At 37.4% G+C, this 18,473-nt stretch overlaps 3 protein-coding genes and 1 non-coding gene across 4 annotated transcripts; 2 read left to right on the top strand and 2 right to left on the bottom strand.

The window, feature by feature from the left end:
- Nucleotides 1-2,308, top strand: LOC126619086 (CASP-like protein 4B1). The gene is made up of 3 exons (XM_050287353.1): nucleotides 1-581; nucleotides 691-826; nucleotides 1,855-2,308. The coding sequence occupies exons 1-3, from the start codon at nucleotides 277-279 to the stop codon at nucleotides 2,044-2,046; spliced, it is 633 nt and encodes a 210-aa protein (XP_050143310.1). The 5' UTR covers nucleotides 1-276; the 3' UTR covers nucleotides 2,047-2,308.
- Nucleotides 2,309-2,594: 286 nt separating this feature from the next.
- Nucleotides 2,595-4,981, bottom strand: LOC126619085 (probable WRKY transcription factor 33). The gene is made up of 5 exons (XM_050287352.1): nucleotides 4,669-4,981; nucleotides 4,398-4,577; nucleotides 3,678-4,270; nucleotides 3,407-3,571; nucleotides 2,595-3,311 (listed from the first exon to the last, which is right to left on the bottom strand). The coding sequence occupies exons 1-5, from the start codon at nucleotides 4,945-4,947 to the stop codon at nucleotides 2,966-2,968; spliced, it is 1,563 nt and encodes a 520-aa protein (XP_050143309.1). The 5' UTR covers nucleotides 4,948-4,981; the 3' UTR covers nucleotides 2,595-2,965.
- A 5,480-nt stretch (nucleotides 4,982-10,461) lies between these two features.
- TRNAQ-UUG (transfer RNA glutamine (anticodon UUG)) lies at nucleotides 10,462-10,532 on the top strand. The gene has a single exon. It is a non-coding gene; the product is annotated as a tRNA-Gln (tRNA).
- A 1,976-nt stretch (nucleotides 10,533-12,508) lies between these two features.
- On the bottom strand, nucleotides 12,509-16,560 carry LOC126619084 (F-box/LRR-repeat protein 3-like). The gene is made up of 8 exons (XM_050287351.1): nucleotides 15,633-16,560; nucleotides 15,255-15,380; nucleotides 14,853-14,960; nucleotides 14,370-14,763; nucleotides 14,164-14,293; nucleotides 13,576-13,870; nucleotides 13,235-13,486; nucleotides 12,509-12,964 (listed from the first exon to the last, which is right to left on the bottom strand). Exons 1-8 carry the CDS (start codon nucleotides 16,317-16,319, stop codon nucleotides 12,911-12,913), a joined length of 2,046 nt encoding a protein of 681 aa, XP_050143308.1. The 5' UTR covers nucleotides 16,320-16,560; the 3' UTR covers nucleotides 12,509-12,910.
- Between the last annotated feature and the right edge of the window lie 1,913 nt (nucleotides 16,561-18,473).

Raw genomic sequence — 18,473 nt, forward strand, 5'->3', positions numbered from 1 at the left:
CACCAAGGAAGGAAGTTAGTTAGTGACAATCGCCCGGCAGTCCACCAACTAATTATATATGTGTACCTGCCGTCCAATCACTCTGCCACGTCCTCCCATTTGCAAAGTTACCCCGATCACTCACGCGTTCTATTGGTTCTGTTGGGTGTGCGTGAGCGCAGTGATTCCCACACGGCACGCCAAAACTAAACGCTGCCCTGTCACTCGGCAAAACTCCCAATTCCTCAAAATCCTGTTGTCTTTCCTCCATTTCCAATTCATTCCCCGGCAGAGTCGATGAAGAATCAAGACGATGCACCACCGAAATTCGATGAACAAGAGGTCGGATCACCGCCCCCGGTTGTCCCAACGCGCCCACCGGCCGCTGACGTGGAGAACCAGACCCCGTCCCAGATCAGAACTGCTGGGACGGGGTTTGGGGTCGCGGGGATCCTGCGACGGTGGAAGAGGGAGGACTTGTTGAGGAGAGGGTCTCTGTCTCTGAGGGGACTTGCTCTGGTTTTTTCATTGCTGGCCTTCATCATCATGGCCAGCAACAAACACGGCTATGGGAAGAATTTCGATGAATATGAAGAATACAGGTGGGTGATAATTCAATTAAATTGATCAAGTTCGGTGATTATTTTGTTAATCTGAATATTCATTGTGATTAATAATTTGTTAAATCATTTTTGTGATTTAATTTGATAGGTATGTGTTGGCAATAGCGATTCTGGCGACGTTGTACACCGGGGCGCAAGCATTCCGGCATGCCCACGAGCTTTCCACCGGCACAGAAATGTTTCAGCAACGGACGTCGGCGTTGGCTGACTTTATCGGCGATCAGGTAATTTGTTTTCATATCCTTCATTTTTCAAAAATGCGTTTAGAATAAGCAATTTGTTTAGAATTTTTTTTTTTTGAGTCGAATTTGTTTAGAATTTTAAAAGAAAAGAAAAGAAGCTTCCAATCATGACGATTTAGTATTTAAGAAAAGAAGTTTCTCGTTATAGTCTGGCTATGAAACGGACGTTCGTAGATATATTTCTGATCATGAAATAAGACCATGACTTTTTTTTTATATGTGAGTGTCAACCATGGTCTAAAATATCTATAATATTCCGATATTTCAATTGAAATTTTCGTGTTTTTGGATTACCGATATTTTTTTGGACTACCTATATTTCCGATATCATCGATATTTTAGACCTTGCTAAGTCACTCATGTATCTTACCATGCAATGTATAGTGTAAAATATTGTACTAATTCATTATATATAAATGATTATGGTGTGTTTAAACTTCTTTCATTATGTTTTCCAGCTCGTTATATAATCAACTTAAATCAGTTATATCTATCATGCAATGCATTTCCTTCCAATTTTTTGTGATAAATTAATAGATAATTGACTAAATAAACATCCTGCAAAGTTTCAATAAAAATTTCCAAGTTTTTCTTACAATTTCCGTGGTTTTTATTTAATTTTTATCGATATTGATAATATCCTGATATTTCCATCAAAATTTCTGTGTTTTTAGATTACCGATATTTCCGATATCATCGATATTTTATACTTTGGTGCCAACCAGGCAAAAAGCTAAACCACTACTTAACAAAACTAGAGATAAACCACAAGGTGTGCGATTGGCAATATGCCACCTTCCCCGGTGCCTTTCTGGCAGTGTTTCGAAAGCTGAGGGCACTTTATGGTCAGAGACAAGTCGAATCTCGAGTGGAGATTAGTCCCACCCTCGGGTGTGGGTACATTCCGTGGTCTTTACTCTTTACAATAAAAAACAAAAAAAACAAAAAACTAGAAATACAAATGAAATAATTGACAAAAATTTGATTTGTGAGTTGATGGTGTGTTGCAGATTATGGCTTATCTACTGATATCATCGTCATCGTCAGCGATTCCATTGACGAATAGCATGAGAAATTATCAAGACAACCTATTCACAGACGCTGCAGCATCTGCCATTAGCATGGCCTTTTTTGCTTTCGTTGCTCTTGCAATATCAGCTCTAATTTCCGGTCACAAATTATCGACTCAATCTTACATTTGATAAATTATTACGGGCTTAATTTCTTCGATTTCAGGATTTATTGTTTGTGTGCGCCATATAGTTTCATTGATGGTCACAAATGTGTTGTAATTAGGAGGCACATTAATTCATCTTTGATTGGAGTTTAGATCATCAGGTGATTGTCTCAGGCATTTTCATTAGGGTTTGTAGTGTGAATAATATGATGAGATATGTGTCTTGTTTAACACATCAGTAGAAAGATGTATACTTTTCTTCTGTCAAATAAGAAAGTTTTAGAAAAGGGATTCTGCCATTCTTTTTTTTTTTTTATAATAATCAAAAGTTCTTTCCATTATAAAAGTTTAAAAGATTTGGGGGCTTCTCTACTTATTGACGATTGATTTTGAGTTGAATGCTTGTATTTTTTGTGAAAGTTCGACCAACCATGTAATCAGACTGCTCTACTGAACTTCCTTGTTAAGAGTGAGGTTGAAAGAAGTGGTGTATTTTGTATATGTAAAGAGTTCTTGAAAAACCAATTAGGAAAAAAGAGAGTTGGAATTACATATTGAGCAATGGGAAGCCTATTAGCGCAGAAACAATTTCACTTTTCCATTTATTTGGGCAGCCCTTTAGGTTTGTTTTTGCTTTTTCTAATGAAAAAAAGTGCTTTTGGAACTTGAACAATTCCTAATTCATATCATTCTACCTGTTATTTTCTCTTCAGCTTAGACTCACTATTACAACATGGTGCAAAAAGAATAAACAAATGCAATACTAATTACTCCTTAGACAACTACTTAGGAACTATACAACCACACACTAAAACCCTAATTAATCTTTCAAGCCTCCGGATTTGATCCCAAATTACAAAAATGCGTCGTCCTTCGGTTCCTTGGACCGGAAGACACATCCTCGTGTAACATTGTAACCGATTTGCAGAGCTATCAATTTGCTTTCAGAACTCAGAAAATCCATAACTTCCTTCACTCTGCAACATTTTGAGTGTATACGGCGGTTGGCTTTCAGTGGCTGCTGGCCGCCTTGTGTTCTGAAGAGAGTTGAGGTACCCCAAATTAGAATGGTTGGGCAATGCCAAGGGCCTCACAGCCATGGACACATTGTTGCTGCTATTATCGGCAGCGGGTCTACTTGCATTGCTGTAATTGCCGCTCCCACGAGCTGCGGGAACATCGTGGTTGTGTTTCCCTTCGTACGTGGTGATCACCGCCTTTGTGTCATGCGATGCTCGCTCCACATGCTTCCTCACCGGACAACCCACGGATGTGCATTTGTAGTAGCTCCTGAAGATTGGGAAAACAATTGAAAATGTTAATTAGCAGCTGATTTCGAAAGGGTTTGCTTGTAATTAAAGTAAACGCATTGATAAGGTTTCTACCTCGGATTCGGATTTCCCTTCACTACTTTCTGTCCATACTTCCTCCACCTATACCCGTCATCCAGAATATCGATTTCGCTTGTTGTTTGCACCACAATTCTTGGTTCTTTTACAATTCTACTACCAGAAGATACGTAGGCTTGATCATTTGCATTTTCTCCCTTCCTGCAAAATATAAATTAATAAGTCAAATAAAATTGAATTTATAAAGTTTTGGCTATGAACACATACAAAATTGGCAAATCCCAATCAGAAATTTTCATGAACTTACCATCTTTTCGCCTCAGGCTCATTTTCGTCTTCAGCTCCTCCTGAATTACTTATTGGAGAGTTTTGTTCAAACTCATCTTCTCCCATTGAGGTTGAAGAATCCTCCTGCAGTGTGATGGACTCAACTTTCGGATTGGATAACGTTGGAACGGATTGATCGGAGATTACATACGAAGAACCTTGAATTGCGTTCGAGCTTGATCTTCTTGTAGACTGAGGCTTAGGATGGTTGTGACTACCCTTGTACACAATTTGAGTAATCTGTCCATCCAATGATCTCTCAACCTTCTTCTTTGTCGGGCAATTCGGAAACGTGCACTTGTAATAACTCCGCGGATTTTCGCTACCCTTCACTTGTTTCTGCCCATACTTCCTCCAATTGAACCCATCATCCGATTTTTGTTCTCGACCATATTGCGAAGATTGAGTAGAATGCAAGTAATCGGACTTGGGAGCACCATTAAGTCCATTACTCTGCGTATTCGCTTCAATTGGCTCGAATTCCGACTTGACTCCTGTCTTCTCAGCTGAGGAATCAGCTTGCCTTGTTGTACTAAAGTCCCACGCTTGCCTTTCTCTTTTGAATGGTTCTTCCTGTTCAAACAAAAACAATCATCAAGCTTCTGATATCGCCTAATCGCGGTTGAAAAAACAGAACAAAAAAAAAAGCTTCAAACTTTACAGTTAAGTTGTAAATTTAAACAAAGTGTAGAACTCTTACCACTGAAACCATGCTAGAAGAAGATTGAAGATTAGTTGCAGGCCGCGATTCCGGTTGGAACGAGAAATCGGAGAACATTTTCGGCTCGCTCTCCCTAATTCCTTGCTGGGTGTCCTTGGTATTATTCATCCAATCGAAAACCTGACTCGAAAAAGCTCCAGTTGTTGGAGATTCAAGATTCTGCAGAAACAAAAAACCCATCTATAAACATACAAAAAATAAAATAAAAACCATTGAAATTTTAAGAGCATATGAATTTTGTAAAGCTTACATTTGAGGAGGAGAGGAACATGGGTGAGCTGAAAAAATCGGTGGGACTAAAAGCTGGCGTGGAAGCCAAGTAAGAAGAAGGGGAGACAGGGGGAGGAGAGAGAGGCAGAGAAGGAGGCTGGAGTGATCTGAACTTGGGGATTTCAGTCCCGTTTCTGTCCGTAAACCGGTTCGGATTAGACGAATAGTCCGAGAATTGTCCCCCCCAATTAGTCCTGTCCTGTCCGATCCCGTTGTTCTCCATGTTGCCTGTGAGGAGGTTCGTGAAGGAAGAAGTCATGTTTTTGGCTTCTGGGTGTGAGAGAGAAACGAGAGGGGTGAGGATGGCAATTTAAAGGGTTGAATGGAAGTCACAACCGTAGGAGAGAGAGAGGAGAGAGGGAGGGTATTTTGGTCACTTTGGGATGTTTCTGAGAAGCTCAGGGAAGTTTGACCGTGGAAATTGGGCAAAAGAATTCCGGTCAAAGCTTGTGGGTTTGACTTGACTTCGGAGAGTGCCCACGTAGACGTAATGGTAGGTGGCGGCTCATGATGCACAACCTCTGCAGTTAGAAGAGGCTGCTGGAGATCTTTTTGCTGTATGTGATAATGTATTTAAAATAAAAAACAAAAAATAAAAAGGCATTTTTCTTTTGTCAAAACTTCAAAAATTGAAAGCATGGCAATTGCTGGCACTCATCATAAGGGTTAATTTCACATTTTACACCCAAACTTTTGGGATGTTTTCGATTCGATCCTTTCGAAATTGATCCATAATCTTCAGAAGTGTGTTTAATAAGGATGTAAACTGACTTCGTTAGCTGAATAACACACGTGACTCCCTTTTCAAATAAGATTTTTGGTAACCCAACTATTTTGATCAAAATGGCCTCAATTATGAATGATTAGTTCAATTTACATGTATGTTTTTTAGATGTGTTTCAATTTGAGTGATTTTGTTTCAAGTTACATTGGTTTGAAAAAACATTTCATCAATCTAGAACCCTTGTCTCCTCTTCTTCTTTTCTCATTTAATTTGCACCCACCAATGTCACCCCCTTCTCTGTGTATTTTTTTTTTTTTTGAAAAAAAGAGACCAGCCGGTGGTTTCTCCATGGCAGACCACATTTTCAGTGACCGAGAAGACTTATAGAGACATTTCAGTCTCCCTTTGCACACCATCATGTGATTCACTAGCTTCAGAAGTCAAACCTAGAATGTGACGTGTCCCACTCTCTATGTATTTCATCTTTCTTTTGTGGTATGTAAATTTGTAACAATTTGGTGTTGGTCCGAAAAAATTTCATGAGCGACATAGTCAACACCAAGGTCCATTCCAACAAAAATTGGCCGAATTGAACTATATCCACCACTATTTCTGTTGTAACTGCTGACAGTGTTTATCTCATCTACCATATTTTTAGGGGTGTGCTATCCACACACCCTAAATTACTTCTCACACACCCCTTGTTAATTTCTGTTCGTTGATCTTCTTTAATTCATCCGATCCGACGGCCAAAAATTAGAAGGGTGTGTGAGAAGTAAAATGAGGTGTATGGATATCACACCCCTATTTTTAAAGATTAGGATCCAAAGAAAAGACATGAGGGGCTAACGTGGAACAAGCATAAAATTCAATGAGAAATTACTAAGGAACTCTTAAATATTTGTTTATGTTCTTTTGTTTAGGGGCTAACGTGGAACAAACGTAAAATTCAATGTGAAATTACTAATGAACTCTTATTAAAATATTTGTTTATGTTCTTTTGTTTTTTTTGGATATACTTAAAGATGTTTCGTATGGTAATAAAAGTCCCAAATGCTTGCAAATACTACAACGTAGAGATTTTATATCAATAATGTTATTCTTATCATATTTTTGTACCATAATTGTATACTGACACACCCCGACCTAAATCAAGGCATGTTAGCCGTCACATGAGGGTGACGTAGCCATATGCGCCGTGCAGAAGTGAAGGTGATAAGATAATGTGAGTAAATAAAAACCAAACTAATTAATTTACACTAGACTAGTATAAAAGTACGAGTGGAAGTGTTAGAGTGTAAATACACATAATCAGAGCATAGGTACCCAAGTGCAGTCCAGCAAGCTAAATACTAATTATACAAGATATGAAAGAAAAGCCCTACATTGATGGATGTCTGTCAGAACCGCCGTAGAATCATCATGAACCACCAACACGAACCTCTAACTAGATCCTGGAGGGGCGGAAAACAGAAAATGTGAGTGAGCAAAAATAAAACTTTTCAAAACCATTTCACTTTCAAAACATATAACCCCTCACCGTAAAACCCGTATAATTTCTCAGAAAATAACAATATATACGTATATAGAAATCAAGTTTGAGAGCAATGAAAACCACAGTATGTGCCATGTCAAGTATCTCAATAATAACTATGTAAGCCAGGTGATGTAAATCAATATAAAATGATATATCAGTCAAAGTCACCTAACGTGACATGTATGGCTGAACCTATAGCTCATAACCAATTCCCACACACGAGTCAGAACCACCTAATGTGGTATGTACGATAGGCTAGGTGTAAACAAATATGCTCAAGTGCTACTATCACGTGAAGGCTGTGTGAAGTATCGCAAGTCACCTATGAGTCGGACCACCTAATGTGGTTTGTAAGACAGGCTGACACCTGCCTTGGATCCAAGGTGAGTGTGTGGTGCGGGAGGTGAACGATCACGTGAAGGCTGACCCTAGCTCGGGGTAGAGCACTAACACCAGGGTGCAGGATAATGAGCACTATATGCATCTAAACATAACTATACACTCTGCAATCATTATCATCAGTATGTACTTACCTAAAGCTTACCTGGGCGTCCGCAACACCATGCAATAATATGCATATCTATACTAATGCATATACTAAAATGTAATGCAAATGACATGGCATTTAAAACATAATTTCATTTAAAACAATTTCTGGAAAAATGTAAATCATATATACGTGTATATATATATAACCAAAAGCCCACTCACTTGTCCTCCAGGAACGTCTCACCTATATGTGAAACCACTGATTTAACATTAATTTAAGCACACAATCAAAATCGTATAATAACTTCTCATACGTTGCTCAATTGAAGTGTTTGAATATACCATCGTGGCCTACTCAACACCACGAGCATCCCCATATTTTTAGAATAATTTTCCAACGTCCCACACGCCTTCACTTATTGGCCACGCGCAGGCACGTGCCTGGCACATTGGACGGAAACTTTAACGCAATTAGAGAATATTCCATTAAATAATAGAATATTCCGTTAAATATACCTGACGCCTGTAGTATATTCTGTCAAAGTTGACGGAATATTCTCATTTCTTCTCCGGTGGGTCGCCGGATTCTGGAAAAAATTTAAATTCGCTTTTCTCACTCACTTTTCAACCAAATTCCATAAATCTTATATGGATTTGAAGCCCTCAACAAGGAGAATAAAACCTTACCTATTTGGAGCCCTAAAACTGACTAGTAGTTGTCGGAAAATTCTTCAATATTCTGGCTAAGTCTGCAACTTAATAAACCTGAGTGTCCCGACGTCCAAAACGCTTCAAAATGACTCCAAAGTGCTAGGGAAACTAGAAGAGTACCTTCTTAAGCCTCAAAACCAATGAAATCTCCCACGATCACATCAGAGCAACATAACTCCTCGCCGGAGCTCGAAAATTCTCACGATTCCAGCGTCCTTCCCTCAAACAAAGGGTATGGTTAGGCTCGTGAGTTTGCAATGAACTCGAATGTGGTCTCCAACAGCTCAATCCGTGTTAGATGAGGATGGTTGGGTGTATGGGTGTACGGACGGTACGGACAAGAGAGATTTTAAGAAGGATGAGAAAGGAAGAAAGGTTACGTGTGGGTATGTGTGTGATTCAGCTATGGGATTGGCCAAAGGAAAATATCAAGGCTCCCTATTGGGCAGCCATGAGAGAGAAGAAGAAAGGAAAACCCAAATGGCCCAACATCTACTTCAACCAAATCCTAATTAGGCTCCAAGAAAACAGGAATGATCTCAATTGGTCTAAATTTTATTTTCCTATTTGATTCAATTGAATTCTAACATTCTTAACTTTTCCGTTACGAGCTTGATTCGGCCCTAACTCGTGTCAATGCTCTTTGGACGTCGAGTACAATTTAATTACGTCAGTGAGAAAATAATTTAAAATTATCTATGTACATCCACGTCACAAGGCCAATGAGGGCAAACTAGTCATTTCCATGCATTCGAGGATAAAATATATAATTATTGGGGACGGGTCGTCACATATACCATCTTAGGTGACATCTGATATGGACAGCCACATCATCTAAATTAATTAGCATTTAATTTCAAACTAGTAATCAATAATTAATAATAATATTGTTAATTAAATGATGATTATGATATACGCTAGTTCTTCTTCCTTCCCCTATCCATTATGCTTCTTCTTCCTTCCCTTTTCTTTTTCACGCTAGTTTTTTTATTGATTTCTGTTGATTTCCATGATTATGGTCAAGCTTTATAGACAATCACCATTGATTTCTATCTCCAGACTCATACCCCGTAGCCCCAATCCGCATTCCCCTTCAAGTATTTCTGTCTCCAATCTTCATTGGTATTCCATGGTTGTTCATCTCGTGATCTTTTTTTGTTTTATTTTCAAAATAATTTTTTAGTGGTTTAAAAGAAGGATTTCATCTAATTAGTTCATTTAGTAATGCCTATTAGCTTTCATGCGAATTAGGAGTCAAAATCAAATTTGTCTATCAGATTAAGGTTCATACCCAATTAAGTTACTAACGCCAGAGGGAGATCTTGAAGTATGCAATTTTCCTTATTTAAGTGTTTTAATAAATAAGAAACTTGAAATTAAATAATGTAGTTTGTCCAACTCATCTGTCATCTAAAATGGTAAAGAAATGTGGTATAAAATTATGGTAAGAACATCATTACTCGTTTTATATTGCTTTCTTTGGTTTATTTTTTAAATTTTGCACTTTTCTTTGCTAAGTGACAACATCACCAAGTTAAACTTTGATTATTATTGCCTTCATATAGAGGACAAAATCCCTCAAAAGCTAATTATTGTAGGCAAATCGAAAGAAACATTAATATTATTAAAAAAATGATGAATTCAATTTAATAGTAACTAATGATTGATTAGGTCAAAATATGAAATAATCTAAAGGGCAAATTCAGAAAACTGTTAATCTCTTCCAATTTTGTTTAATTTAGCCATAAATTGTGGTCAAATACAATTATTGCACATGACCCACATCCCATTTGTGCTAGTGCCAGAAAATTGTCATTAGTCATCGTCATTGTGGTCGAAATATTTTTCCGATCGCCGGAAAACTTCAAATCATTATTCAACATTAACTAAAAAAATAATATGTACAATTTTTCATCTTCAAATATGTTTTCATGTGAGTTTATTTTTCCTTTACATATATACACAATAAAATTAGAGAACTTATGAGAAAATTCATTACTCAACATGGTTTTTTAAGATCATTGTTGAACAGTATATTGAGACCGGAAAATTTGATCAACTGGTTGTAGAAAAAAGTTGCCTGGTCGAAAACGTGGTAGGATTGAGCAGCAATCAAGCAATTATTTTGAATTATAGTAGTATTTATATAATTATTTTGATTGACTTTTCCATTAGTACCTAAACAAAAACATGGTATTTAACTAAAATATCTCAGTCGACAATAAAAACACTAAAAGATCCCATAAATATAAATCTGTTTCACTCGAGAAGGGCGGGCAAATTGAATTAATAGGTGCGTCTTGAACGAAAAAGGTTCCGTAGTGTAGTGGTTAGCACTCTGGACTTTGAATCCAGCGACCTGGGTTCGACTCCCGCGGGTCCTTTTGTTTTTTTATCAAAAATTTTTGACAGCAAAAATGCTTCAACAAATTGGTTTCTTTTCACCATACCTTAATTACATGAGCTAAAAGAAATAAAGAATTATTTGGTCATGAGAAACCTTTATGGGAAACAGTTCGCAGTAAATGAATCGTGTTGGTAATGTGTTATAAAAAATAAAGTGAGAACAAACCTTTGTTAGATATTGAACTGCAACGAGAGTAATGAATCATTTTATTTATATTTTTTAACGGTATTAGTAGAGAGAAATGGGAGGTGAGGATGAGTATGAGTATTAATTTTTGGTTTTCATCTATGTATTCATCATGCGATGCACGTTGAAGAAGTCTACACTCTCCTTTAATGCATGTTGAGAAATTATGTACCAAAATAGTAAAAAAATCATACTTATACTATTTATGCTGTATATTTTTTTGTTGACATTTCTAGTTTCCCACTCTCCATCTTTAGCCATATGTGGGTCATGCACATTATCACAATAATAATAATAAGGATAGTATTTTGGGTAACGTTATGAAAAATCATTTTGTACAAAGACCGTATCTCAATGTCATGTCCAAAGTAAATGTCACAAGAAGAAGACATCTCAACCTACAAGAAAGGTGAGAAAGCCGATTGCATGAATCTTTGACTGTATTTTCCAACACTCAGGGTTGATAAACAATCACGAATCATGAGAAATTGAGAGAGAAGGAATCTAGGCACAAGAGATCAAAGATGTTGTGCTTTATTTTTCTTAAATAAGCAAATGATTACGGAGAGTATTTTATTTTTAATATGTGAAAGAAGTGTAGATTTAGTCCTTGAACTATTATCTCAGTGAAAATTAAGTCCCTGAATTTATTTTTCGGTAAAATAAGTTCCTAAATTTATTAAAAATTACTAATTTCATCCCTATTATTATATTCAAAGTTATTTTATCCAATTTTTATTCAACTTAAGTCACTTGACACATTTTAGAGTGTAATATTGTCATTTTCTCGCCTATAAGCCCTTCACATTTCATATAGGTTGCGAATCTAACATCTAATTTACCCTCCAAAGTTAACTCCATACACTATTTCTTTATGGAAAACTATCAATCTACCCTCTAATGTGTATCACATGCAAGTAACGTGAGTTAAATTGATGGAAAATTGAATATAGTAGTTTCGAATATAATATTCGAGATGTAATTGGCAGATTTTTATAATTCAAAGACTAATTTTTCTGAAAAAAAATAGTTTAAGGACCTAATTTTCACTGAGATGATAATTTAAAGACTAAATTGACAATTCACCCTAATATGTTTCACTTTAAACCTGTTTTATTGAAACTCGTTATTATACGATATGATCACCAATACTTATTTGAATGGGATGTCTGAGGTGTCAATAAGATCGTTGACGAGCGGCGATTACAACAAACATATGAGCATGTTGCTTCAAGAACAGATTCGCCAACATGGAGCAAGTAGGAGAAGAACTGAACATATACAAAAGTGGGTCAAGGCCACCCACCGTGGAAGGGTGGCTTAACGCCCTCAAGAGCTTCTTCGAGGTGTCAATACGGTCGGGGTTCACAAAATACGACACAAAATCTTTGTGACCGAAAAAGAGCGCGAACATGTGCAAACACTACAATAATATCCTAAAAACTCGCATTGACCAAATGCAACAATTTCCACCAACACATCACCTCAAGAAACAACTCTTGACCTGTGTCGTTAATTCACATTTATTACCGTAAACATTGGCCACATGACTTTTTAATCCCTTTTTCTAACTTAAACACGTCGTCTTCTTGTCTAATATCACATTGCCCCCCTTTTTCTAATTTAAACGAAAATAAGGAAGAAAGATTTTTCAATGTTCCAGAAATACGGGGTGAAGTGGAGTGACAATTGAAAACTAAAATTTCCCTGCACTTACATAATAATGACACGTAGTGTACTACTCCATAGCACGGGGTCGCTAAAAATTTCTCAAATAAGGAAAACGTTTTACTCACCACTTTCATACATGAATCTCATAAATCAAACTGGTCCAAAGTCGTGCTCCGAATATCACATTAACCAAACTCATTAGTTGATAACGTACGTTAGCTATAAGGAAAATGAACATTTAACATTGCATCCAAACCATCCATCCATTAAACTTTTCAACGGATTTGGTAAGATTGGTGGCAGAGTCAAGAGATTACATAGCAAAGCCCCCGTTTCTGGGTTTCGCAACTTCGAAAAACTTGTAAATGCATCCAGTAAGCTGTGACAACTAAAAGAAAAAACCAGTCCTACACATCGAGCAACCCGAGGACTTTTGCCTTCTTCACAACAGAGTCCAAAGAACCTAAACATCTCAACCGAAATTGTCGTGGGAAAACTCATTGCATGATGTCTTCTAACTGTATTTTCCAACATTGAGGGTCCAATTCTGCCTGTCAATCATACAAACTGAAGTCAATAAGATAGTCAAGTACAATCAACAAACAAATCATATAGTCATATATTATGACTTCTTTTGCGGTGATATTGGATCGAAAGCACGAATCTGAGTCCAAAGAACATGTAACTTGATTATTGTTTGGTATGAAAACACAAAATATTTGCAGTTACGTCCTACATCTTTAATGACATTAGACTAAACAAATTTGTTGGAAAAGTTAGCATCTTCGTGGATTTGATGATTGATAAGTAAAAACACTTACCCTGAAGAATTTATCTCTCCACTGAAACACACAACCGCGCGCTTCTAAATGTTCGAAAAGAGCATGGGGTAGCAATGACTTGAAGGTTGTTTGGAGCTTTACTTTAGTTAGCCCCCCGCAGGCCAATAAGGCAGCTGCCAGTCCATTAGGGCTCAAGCCCTTCAAGTGCAAGATGGTTAAGCTCTGTAGGCAACTGATACTGGCTAAGGATAACAGCCCCACATCTGTAACTGAGCTATATGACAAATTAATCTGCACAAAAATATGAACCGTCTGGTTGAAAACAAGTGTTCTCTATCAAACTGTAGGCTCACATGAAAGTAAGAAATGAGAAAGCGTACTTGTCTAAGGTTCTGAGAAAAGTGAGCAAGTGGGATCATCCCAGCATCATCAATATTTGAACACTTCTTTACGTCCAGCTTGGTCAGTTGCTTGCATCCCATAGCAATTGCTGCTAGACCCAAAGATGTGATAAGAGGACATCCTCGACTTTCAATGGTGTTCAAACTTGAGCATTTTGACAACGAGATTAACGAACTATCAGTAATGTCTTTGCAGTAGGCTATGTTAATCATCTCAAGTCCAGGACAACCTCTAGCAATAGCTGACATGCTTGAGTCTGAAATTCCTGTGCATCTAAACAAAAGAAACACATTCAGATTAATGCCTTGTTCTGTCAGTCTATGAATAGATGTTTACACAAACAAATATTCGAGCACAAACACAGAAGACCTTGTAGAGAAGTTGGGATTTGTTTCCTATAGAAATTAGTTAGACTTTTGAAGACATAGATCAGCATGATTCAAAATCAACGAGACCTTAGACTGAGATTAAGCATTCGGTACGTTTCTGTGCACAAGGGGGAAATGAAAAGGAAAAAAAAAATTACAACAAAGGTTCAAGTTTTGCAAGGATCATGAGTTACAAACCTGTATAGATCGAGCTCTAAGAGTTTCATACAGCGCATGCCAATGTTCACGACTCCTTTGTCAGTTATATTCAGGCAAATTCCTAGTTTTAAGCTGGAGAGTTCGGAACATCTAGAGATGGAATTCAGACCTGCACATAGAAGGTATATAAGTATGCAATTCAAACAGCAGTGCTTAGTAACACTGAGGTTGGACGAGGGAAAAACCTTCGTCGTCGACTTCATTATCTGTTATGTCAATCTCCTCAAGAGTTTGGCATCTCTGTCCAATGAGGACAAATGCTTCTCGAGGAACCAGGGTACATGACTCCATCTTAAGAGAAGTGAGTGCCGTACACGACTCAGAAATCTGGGCAATAGAAGCATAAGTTATCTTTCGGCAGCATGTGATGTCTAGCTTCCGCAAATCCTTGTGCTTTTTCAAAATGGAGGACAGACCCTCATCGGTCACCTCCACACATTTACTTAAGCTCAGCTCCCTTAGTGAAACACACCAGTTTCCGATGGATTTTAGTCCAGCGCAGGTAACCAGGCAACCGTCTAATTTGATTGACTGCAATGTTGGAAGCTTTTCCAAACTGTCAGCAAGAGCAAGAGTTACCTGACCACAAGTGCCACCACAGTGCAATGTGTGAGTTAAGAAATCACAATATTAACTATAAAAAGGACTCGAGGAAAGTCAGTACTTACAGGAGAGCCATATGACAACACGAGTTGCTCTAAACATCCTTCACTACAGCTTGCTAGGGCGGACAACCCAACATGACTAATGTTCTGACAGCTAGATATCTCAAGTTTCTGTCAATGGTAATACAACAGCATATGTCAAAATTTGTCGAAACAGTAATGTAAACTTGACAAGTAACTAGCACGAACTGTCTATTGTACCGACAAGCATCAAATTTAAATTTCGGCCCAACCAAATAATCTCGTGTAATAAGAAGAAATATAATCAAAAGTCGAATTGTTAAACATTTTAATCTCCCACAAGACTATCCAAATCCAATCGAAAGATTTCATGTTAAACCTCACTTAACAAAAGATGCTCAAGACAACAAGCAATCTCGAACCAGACAAGCTAAGCATAGGTACCTTAAGCGACTTGCACCCATGTTTGAAGGTAGAAAGGCTGTCATCGTCGATGCCGAAGCATCCTTCTAGAACCAAATCTTCAAGATATTGTAACTCGAAGATCGACGGCAAGCATTTATCTGTGATCTGCAAATCACCAAGAAAAAACAAATCACTATGCAGACACAGAAAATCATTAGCATACCAAAGTTCAAATTAAAAGTGTAAAAACAATATTAAATTTGACAATTACAATGCAAAAGCAGGGTGCTTTCAAAAACAAAACAACATTAAACCAAACAAAAACAACAATTACCATTCATGGTACAAAAGCTAACTACAAAATCACAAATCAAATCAACAAAAACATGAAGTAAATTAGTAAAAACAAGAATTTACCGGCAAGTAAGAGAGATCCAAACTTTGAAGATCTTTACACTTAACAGCAAGCAATCCGACCCCCAAGTCGGTAACACGGAGGCACCATTTCAAATTAATCAATCTCAGCTTTTTGCAACCAACTGCAATACACCCAACACCCATATCCGTAATCATCTTACACCTCCCCAGCCACAGCTTCTCCAAGTTCTTCGCCTCCGCCAGAGCCGCCGCCGCGGAGTCTCTGAGCTCGGTGGCGTTCGACAGGTTGATCTCCACCAGATTCTTGCAATTCGCAGTCAAACTCAGCAACCCAGTTCCGGAAAAGCAATTCGACCGCGAAAGATCTATCGAACGGAGGGTGGACCTGCAGGCATTTGAGACGGCGGCGAGGGAGGCGTCCGGGACTCGCGGGCAGAGCGTGAGATCAACGTGGGTGACATTTGGGTACCGGCGGAGGACTCTCGGGAGGTGGTCGGAGCGCAAAGGCTTGAGCTTCTTGCGGTGCTTGGATTCTGCGGCGTGGAAGGACTTGCAGACCAAAGAGAAGGACTTTTTGTCAATTGGGTTTTGCTCGAGGCAGTCGAGGATTATGAATATGATTTCATCGGACAGAACATGGAAGACGTTGTTGTTGCCATTGTTGCTGCCATTGTTGTTGTTCATGTTGTTGGTGTTGTTGGGTGGAATGGTCTTTTGCCTCTTCATGCTCTGAGCTTTTTTTCTGCGATTTGGATGAGGAAATGGGTGTTGGTTTTAGAGGTGGAAGAAGATGGAGAACAATGGTGTTTTTGGGAGAGAAATTTTGGTTTTATAGGTGGAAGAAGACGGAGATAACCATTGGGCAGAGGAATTCTGGTTTTCGGTTTTTGGGTAGGTCGTGGGCAGAGAGAGTCGTTGATGGGGGAGTGAAGATGGTGGAGGAAGGGTTTTTTCTCACCATAATGGCCTTGTGCTACCTCATAGTGGTACTTTCTATTCTTGCTTGTTTCCATATGCAATGACTATTTTATCCTTTGTTTCCTATAAGTATCCTTAAGTGACCCAAATGACTTAAACTAATCTAATCAAATGGGTTTTTCTTATTTGACCTTAAGAAAAGAAAAAAAAACTAACGAAAAGTCCGAAAAAACTTTAGTTTTAATAAAAAATTAAAAATAAAAGTGTAGTGAATAGTATCAAGGAAAGGTAAAAATGTGATTTTTTGTTAATATTGAACAGTACCATGAGTGTTTCGTTAAAACTCCCAAGAAAAAAAGGGTTTTTCTTAGGATACTGCTATCCACATACTCATTTTTATTTCTTCCACATCATCTCAATTTTCAACCGTCGGATTGATTGAATTGAAGAAAATCAATTGCCAAAAATTAATAAGAATGTGTGGGAAGTAAAAATGGGTGTGAGAATAACACTATCCTTTTTTTATTTGTATGAATTCTCGGATGGTGGATATGAGAAATTCTACTTTGACCAATATAATGATATGATCATTTCTTTTTAGGTATTGAGGAATGGACTAAGCCTCACAATGGACTAGCAATAATGTGGTTCAAATTCGTCTTTGACGAGAATCGAACTTGAGATATCTCACTTATTAGTCAAGAAAAATACTTTTAAATTGTAGTACTAAGTGACGCTTTTGTCTTAGTTTTTAAATTGAATGAATTAAGGGAGAATTAAAGAAATGTGCAAAGTGTGAAAAATCACTTAACAAAAAGAACCCAACGAAAAAGGCAAATTGGTAAAATGGAAAGTATCAAGGACGGGGTAGTTTGGTCATTTAAGATGGAAAAGGAGACTGTGTACGGGGAAGGACGGTAAGGACGGAAGTAATTAAGGGAAAGTAGGCGAGGGTACTTTCGGAATTGAAAAAGTCGTTTTCTTGTAGCAAAAAGTAGCTTATTTGGTGGAGGACCTATGTGAGGAAGGACAGATTCAAGTGCGGACAGTACGAACAACCTGACAAAACAAATATATAAAAATTATATTAAAAAAATAAAAATAAAAATAATTAAAAAATACAGCAAATAGAATTAAGATATTCGGAATTTCGGAGTAGATATTGCCGTACTTATATAGTCCCATTTAAGGGAAGTTTAATGAAAAGTTTCTGATACTGTTCACTTTAACGAAAAATCACATTTTTACACTAAAAAGTTAATTCTGGTACTATTCACTTTACCCTTTATTTTGTCCTTATCGTTAAAACTCAAAGTTTTCAAACCCTTTTCATTAGTTTTCCTCCCATTTAAGTAGTACCAACCTTACTCAAGTAGAACGGTTGGAGATACAAAAATCAGAATTATATGAAAATAATTAAATATATAATTAAAAAATAAAAAATAAAAAGTTCCAATTGGACGAGGAGCGTTTTTTCAGTTACTGTTCGGGAAGGTTGCGACTCATGCAGGGCTACCTGCGATTCGACATTTGTATTCCCAAAATACCCTTTCGAATTTCAGAATTTACCACCATCCCATTCTTCTTGGGGACACCGTTGGTTTTGTGCATGTAAAAGAGCTGTAGCTATTGCTAGTGCAATCACTATTTGACATTATTTTATGGTTAAAATTAAACGATAGGTGTGGTTCACTCTTAGAGTTGGTTTAGTATTGCTGTGCTATGAGAAAAAATTATTTCTGTTATGCTGGGAGAATAAGCTCATTTTTGTTGCTTCATGTTTTAAGTTTTTTTTTTTCACCCAAAACTATGAAAATAAGTTATTTTTAAGTGTTTATCAAACATCTTTTTAAGCTCAGTTTTTTTTTGTACCCACTTTTTATAATAGCACCTAATTACCAAATCAGTACTTAATCACTCATTATTAGGTATTTGATTTTATCACAAAAGGTTTCGGTTAAT

The sequence above is a fragment of the Malus sylvestris genome, chromosome 4 (assembly GCF_916048215.2).
Source record: "Malus sylvestris chromosome 4, drMalSylv7.2, whole genome shotgun sequence".
Lineage (NCBI taxonomy): Eukaryota > Viridiplantae > Streptophyta > Magnoliopsida > Rosales > Rosaceae > Malus > Malus sylvestris.

Excerpts from the sequence above, each read along its gene's own strand:
- LOC126619086 (XM_050287353.1), top strand. The coding sequence starts at position 277 with ATGAAGAATCAAGACGATGCACCACCGAAATTCGATGAACAAGAGGTC. Across the intron at positions 582-690 it reads GATGAATATGAAGAATACAG|GTATGTGTTGGCAATAGCGA; the intron begins GTGGGTGATAAT and ends TTAATTTGATAG. Across the intron at positions 827-1,854 it reads CTGACTTTATCGGCGATCAG|ATTATGGCTTATCTACTGAT; the intron begins GTAATTTGTTTT and ends GGTGTGTTGCAG.
- LOC126619085 (XM_050287352.1), bottom strand. The coding sequence starts at position 4,947 with ATGACTTCTTCCTTCACGAACCTCCTCACAGGCAACATGGAGAACAAC. Across the intron at positions 4,578-4,668 it reads TGTTCCTCTCCTCCTCAAAT|AATCTTGAATCTCCAACAAC; the intron begins GTAAGCTTTACA and ends TTGTTTCTGCAG. Across the intron at positions 4,271-4,397 it reads CTTCTAGCATGGTTTCAGTG|GAAGAACCATTCAAAAGAGA; the intron begins GTAAGAGTTCTA and ends TTGTTTGAACAG.
- LOC126619084 (XM_050287351.1), bottom strand. The coding sequence starts at position 16,319 with ATGAAGAGGCAAAAGACCATTCCACCCAACAACACCAACAACATGAAC. Across the intron at positions 15,381-15,632 it reads TGGATCTCTCTTACTTGCCG|ATCACAGATAAATGCTTGCC; the intron begins GTAAATTCTTGT and ends GGTGATTTGCAG. Across the intron at positions 14,294-14,369 it reads TAATGAAGTCGACGACGAAG|GTCTGAATTCCATCTCTAGA; the intron begins GTTTTTCCCTCG and ends TTCTATGTGCAG.